This window comes from Panthera onca, chromosome A2 (assembly GCF_046562875.1).
Source record: "Panthera onca isolate mPanOnc1 chromosome A2, mPanOnc1 haplotype 2, whole genome shotgun sequence".
Classification (NCBI taxonomy): Eukaryota; Metazoa; Chordata; class Mammalia; order Carnivora; family Felidae; genus Panthera; species Panthera onca.
In genome coordinates this window covers 154,400,786-154,406,785 of record NC_138340.1, presented here as the reverse complement: position 1 = coordinate 154,406,785, position 6,000 = coordinate 154,400,786, and the positions used below count along the sequence as shown (strand labels likewise).

General features: G+C 54.2%; 1 protein-coding gene across 1 annotated transcript in view; it reads left to right on the top strand.

Annotated features, from left to right (window-relative positions):
• The first annotated feature begins 321 nt into the window (after nucleotides 1-321).
• The window catches only part of PARP12 (poly(ADP-ribose) polymerase family member 12), a 38,808-nt gene continuing 33,129 nt past the window's right edge, over nucleotides 322-6,000 (top strand). Inside the window, exons 1-2 of the mRNA XM_060633932.3 lie at nucleotides 322-783; nucleotides 3,924-4,059. Of these exons, the coding sequence (XP_060489915.1) occupies nucleotides 458-783; nucleotides 3,924-4,059 (462 nt within the window). The 5' untranslated portion in view covers nucleotides 322-457. The remainder of the gene's footprint in view (nucleotides 784-3,923; nucleotides 4,060-6,000) is intronic.

The window sequence follows — 6,000 nt, the reverse complement described above, 5'->3', positions numbered from 1 at the left end:
AGAGCTCCCGGGGCCGCGCGATTTCCAAATGCTCGGGGCTTCGGGGAGCGGCTGCGCACGGCCCGGGCGTCTCCGCCCCCGTCCACCAGGCGAAGGCGCTTCGAGAGCCGCGAGGCGCTGCCCCGAAGGACGAGGCTGCTTCTCTCTGGAGCGCCGGAGAGCCGCTTTCCGGGGCCCCCCGGCTGCCGACGGGGCGGGGGAGCGGGCCGCGGGGCCCGGCGGCCGCGCACAGCTGGGAGCCCTGAGGCCGGAAGGCGGCGAGCCCCCTCAGCTGCGGGCCGGTGGGCGTGGTGAGGCGGCACAGGTTCCGTTTTTCCGGGCCCCCGGGAGCTTTCGCTTTCGCTTTCGGTTCCAGCTGGCGTCTGAGCCCCGCGGGAGCCGCCCGCCCAGTCCGCTCCGGCCGCCGCCCGCGTCCCGCCAGCAGCTCTCCGACGGGCAGCGCGCCCCCGCCGCGGCCATGGCGCAGGCTGGCGTCCTCGGCGAGGTGACCCAGGTGCTGTGCGCGGCCGGAGGCGCCTTGGAGCTGGAGGAGCTGCGGCGCCGCTTGCGGGAGGGCGTCGGCAACGACGCGCTGGAGCGGCTGCTGCGGGACCGCGGCCGTTTCGCGGTGGCAGCGAGGGCGGGCGGCGCGGCGGCCTCCGCGCAGCGCGTCGTGGTGGCCGTCTCGGCGCTGCGCCTGTGCCGCGCGTACCAGAGCCCCAAGCCGGGCTGCGTGGGGCTGTGCGCTCAGCTGCACCTCTGCAAGTTCTTGGTCTACGGGGCCTGCAAGTTCATGAGGGCCGGGTAAGCGCCGCGCCCGGAGCCCGACGGCGGGGCCGGGGGACCCTGCTCTCTCCCAGCCCGCCCTGGGCCCCTCCTAGAGTCTGGGGAGACCGGGGGGCGTCCGTTCCCTGGCCTCTCCCCACCCTTAATTCTCTACAGCGAACATTTATCGAGCACTTGCTGAATACCGGGTGCCATGCAAGGGACTCAGGGTGAAGCGGTGTCCCCAAGGCTCCTGCAGTGTCAGAGAGGGACTTGGAGCGCGGTACCCGCTGCGACAGCCCGGGTGTGGCGGGGGGGGGGGGTGGGGTGGAAGATTCTCCGCGAGAAAAAGCCGCCTCTGGCTTCCGGAGCCCCCCCCCCGACGCCCGGTCTCCAGGGCGACCTTTGAGGGGCCCCACAGCCGAGGGCTTTCTCTGCCCGGCAGCGAAGGAATCTTCGAAAGCCTGTTTCAGCTTTTGCTCGCTTGCTTTACAAGCCGGCAGTGGCCTCCGTGGCCCTGGGAAGAAAATGCGTGCCCCTGTTGAGAAGCTAGTCCGCTTATGTAGAAGAATTCGTTTCTCCTTATTTCCTTTTCTTTCCCCTTTCCTTCCTTCCTTCCTTCCTTCCTTTCCTTCTTTCTTTCTTTCTTTCTTTCTTTCTTTCTTTCTTTCTTTCTTTCTTTCTTCCCTTCCTTCCTTCCTTCCTTCCTTTCTTTCTTTCTTTTTTTTTTTTTTTTTCTGGCTTCACTTCTTTCTTGCTCCCGTCAGGTCCGCTAGACAGCATGAGGTAGTGGTCTTGATCCATGCGGTCATTCAGGGACCCAGGCCGACTGACCTAGACTCTGTCTCCTTGGCCCATGGCTCTTTAGGCCATTCTGGGTGTCGGATTCTGGGGAGCAGGTGGAGAAGATGGACAGGGGAGGGTTGGGGGGAGGTTTTCCCAGGTCTGGAAGTGGTGGACAGTTTTCCATCTGTCCCCTGGACCACAGGATGTCTCATGACCCCCATCATGTCTAGCTGCGAGGGAGGCGGGGAGCTGGGAAACGTGGCCCCTGGGAAGCAGCTGTTGAGAAATACCTAGATTAGAATATTCCAACCCCCAGTTTAAGACCTTAAGAGGGGTGTGTGTGTGTGTGAGAAATTAGAGCGAGATGGGGAGTTGGTGAGAGTGTGGGGACAGGATGTGGGAGAGGTGATGGCTGTTATCTTATTGTTGACTGAGGGATGACTCCTACATTTCTTTTTTCCTTGTTGACCGAGGGATGATTCTTACTTTGCTTTCTTATTGGCGGAGAGAGCAGAAGTGTGTCCAGGGGCAGCTCTCGAAGTCTGCAGCCTGGGAGAGCGTGGCCAGGGTCCCAGGTGCTGGCGTGGGAGTTTACGGGTCCGTGTGTGCTAGGGCTGCAGCCCCAGGAGCGGGTCAGGTCTGAGGTGGAGGCTGACGGTGGAACTTTGGGCAAACTGGGCCCCCAGGGACTGGTGTGGATGGGTCACTTCAGGGGAGAAGGAGGAGCAGTAGCTGGAGAAGAAGGTGGACGTAATAAATGGTGGATGGGTGGGTCTAATGATGGGGTAAATAGATCATGGCTCCTGCTTTTGCCCACTGGTCACAGCCGGGAAGGGTCCCAGGTCCCTGACTTCCATCCTTTGCTGAGGAGCAGTAAGCATCGTGGTTAAGAGCACAGCCCCAAGACCAGCCTGCCTTGTTTCAAGCTGGCTGTGCTCCCTGCTAGCTGCACGATCTTGGGCAGGTGACTTTGTATCAGTGTCTCCGTTCCCTCATCTGCAAAATGAGGATAATATCACCTACCTCATAGACTTGTTGAGGACTGAATGACTTAACTGATAAAACCTCAGGAAATCCCTGGTTTGTGATAAATGCTCAAGTCTTAGTAGCTATTGCTGCCGTCATTATTCTAATTATTAGCTATATTTGGTTCTGGCGGCACCAAGTTTGCCTAGAATGTTTTCCTCTTCTTGCCTGGTTCCTCAACCTAAATATTTGGCCCAGGCTTTACACCTTTTAGGCACTGTCCCTTGAGTGCTTCTGTCAGGCTCAGGTGCCCTTCCCGTCTGCATAGACTTACTCTCTGCACAGCTGACCATGCCATTTTAGAGTCCTCTCCATATCTGTTACTTCTGCTAGAGGAGAGAAGGGGAAGAGTCTGGGTGACTCCAAGGTTGTCAGTCTGTGCAGTGAAGGAGGGAAGTGGTCTTTTACTGAGCTGGGGGAGCTTGTGAAAGGTGCAGGTTTGGGGGAGTCAGTCACGGGTTGGGTTTTCTTTTGAGATGCTCACAATAAACACGTGAGGTTTGGCAGAGTCTGAGTAAAGCAAATGATATTTGCCTGACTCTTCCGGGTCCTGGTGACCTGGGAAATCATTTGAAGTGTTTGGATCATCAGGGCGTGGTGCCAGTACGTGGCTTACAGTGAATGTTCAGCCGGGGCTTGTTAATGGAAAGAACAGAGGAGGAGAGCAGAGAAGAGGTCTGAGCCTCAGGGTGTGAGTGTGTCTGTGCACATACCTATAACCGTAGGTGTCCACGCTCATTTATTCAGCCAGTGTTCAAGTGTCTGCTAAGTGCTCATTGTCTGTCATACTGCAACTCTTCTTTGGGGGATGGCACTGTCATTCTTACCAGATACTGATGAGGAGCGCTGTCCTAGGCCCTCGAGCTTGCAAGGTAATGCCTTTTCCTTTGTGAATAAGCATTACGTTTTTTCATCGCATAGACATGTGGGTTTTTTTCTGATGCTCCTAAGCAATGTCAAGAATGATGCCTGAAAAATTATCTTCGAGACTGATTTTACTAGCTTTATTAGTTTGCTAGGGCTGCCATAACAAAGTGCCACAGGCTGGGGGCTTAAACAGAAACTTCTCACAATTCTCAAGGCAGGAAGTCTGAGATCAAAGTGTTGGCAGGGTTGATTTCTTTCTGAGCCCTCTCTCCTTGGTTTGCAGATGGCTGTCTTTTACCCATGTCCTCACAAGTGTGCATCTGTATCTTAATTTTCTCTTCTTATAAAGACATCAGTTGGATTGGACTAGGCCCCCACCCCCCAGCCCAACAACCTCTTTATAAACTATCTCCAAATACAGTCACTGGGGGTTAGAACTTCGGCCTAAGAATTTCGGGGAGGCGCAGTTGAACCGTGACACCAGCTCTGCTTCTTTGCAGGAAGAACTGTAGAAACAGTCACAGCTTGACGACAGATCACAACCTGAGTGTGCTGAGAACTCACGGCGTTGACCACCTCAGCTACAGTGAGCTCTGCCAGCTTTTGTTTCAGAATGACCCCTGGCTTTTGCCAGAGGTGAGTTCCAGGAGGGGGTGTGTATGTATGCAAGTGATGGGGGAGAAGCCAGAGGTCGGAAGATAGGAAATCTTGTGGCAGAAGAGGAGCCAAGGACCCCAGAGTGACCACAGGGATCTACTTGAAGGAGACCTGGATTGAATTCCTGGCTCTGCTGATTTTTAGACCTGTGACCTTGGGCCAACCTTGCCCTGTCTAGAGGCCTCCTTTCCTTCTGTGTCATTTGGGCCGGTATCTCCTTTTCAGGGCTTCCATGAGACTGGGGGAGTCTGTTTGGCCAGTGGCTGCAACGGGATGTTCCTTACATGGGGATGAGGGGATAAGAGACTCCAGCCTGCTCCTCTCTGTCTAGCAGGACTTGGAACCACGTGTTATTGCCAAACCCAGGAGTTCTGTGAGGAAATTTTTCAGAGATGCTGACAGGCAGGTGATGAGCTCTCTACTAAATCAGTTGCACCCAGGGAATTTTGACCTTTAGTTGATGTGCATTTCAGATGCTCATAATGCATTTCAGATGCTAACCGAACCTCCCTGTAATGGCCGTGTACTATCTTGGGCCCTCCAAGAAGCAGACGCCAAGATGGGATTAGAAGTGTAAGAGATCTAGTGGAGAGGGAGCAGAAGGAGGTGGGGAGCCTTTGGACAGTGATGTTGCAAGAGAGGGGGAAGGAAGGAGACCGGGTAGGAGGAGACCCTGACTGGAGCACAGTTCTAAGAAAGCTGCTGCTTGGCCATTACGAAGTTCTGAGCTAAAGTAGCTCATTGTTGGCTAGGAGCAGCCCGTGGGAGCATGGTCTCTGTGTGAATCAGGTAGTGGCTCCCGAGGGCAGCAGCTGAGTAAGTGGTGCTCTGCAGCAGATCCGAGTGGTGTGTTCCTGTGGCCAGCACAGGTTTATGGGATGTTCTGGCACTTTCTCTGGGATAAGGCTACAGAGATTAGATTGACCTGGTTTAATGAAAATGCTTCCATATTACTCAGTTAAAACCACTTATTTGAGAACGGTGCTTTGTGGCTTAGTGACTGCTACGTAATAGATAGTAACTTTTCTCTTGCCTTTTGAAAATTACTGTTGATTCAGCTAACCTTTATTGAATAACCACTACGGGTCAGGCACTGCCGATAAGGAGATAAAAGACCCTGTTCTGCCCTTCCAGGAGGCAAGTTTACTGGGTGAGACAGACAAATCAGTGTGTGATTGTAAGGTGCTATTTTAGGTGCTGCGATAGAAGTGAGCACTCTGGCCTCAGGCAGTTGGGGCACTTGGGAAGGCATCCTGGGGTAGGCGGTGCCTGCTCTGAATGCTGAAGGGTGAATGAAGGATGAAGGTCTGGGAAGAAGGGGGGGCACAGAGGACAGAACCTGGCACGGTCGGGGGACAGCATGTAGGTGAGCACAGCTTAGATTTAGGTTGGGAAAGGAGAGAAGGAGAAATGGGTGAGTAGAGACTGATCCATGCAGCCTTTGGTATCACAGGAAGGACTTGGGGTGGGGGGTTGTATTTGGAGAGTGGACGTTAATGTTTTGGAGTGAGCAACTTGTCAGTGGTATAAAAAAATGAATCCGAAGGTGACCAGTCTGGAGTGTGTAGCCTCTTGTCTTCTTGGGTATGCACGTTGTTTTTAGAGCACAGTGCCAGCAAACGGGAACTGTGACCATAAACTCAGATCCAGTGCAGCTTTCCTGCCAGGCCTTCTGCTCTCAGGCTAGTCCCCTTATCAGATGAACAGTTGGGGCCACCACCATGAATCGAGCACCCACTATGTTCCAAGGCATTGTCTCGGCCACTTTGTATATTTCCCATTTAATCCTCATAATAACCCAATGATGGAGGTAGCATTATTCCCATTTTAGGGATCAAAAGCTGAAATTCAGAGCTGGTGAGTGACTTGTTTAAGGTCAGGTGTCTTGTAAGTGGCAAAATCAAGGTTAGGGCCCAGCCT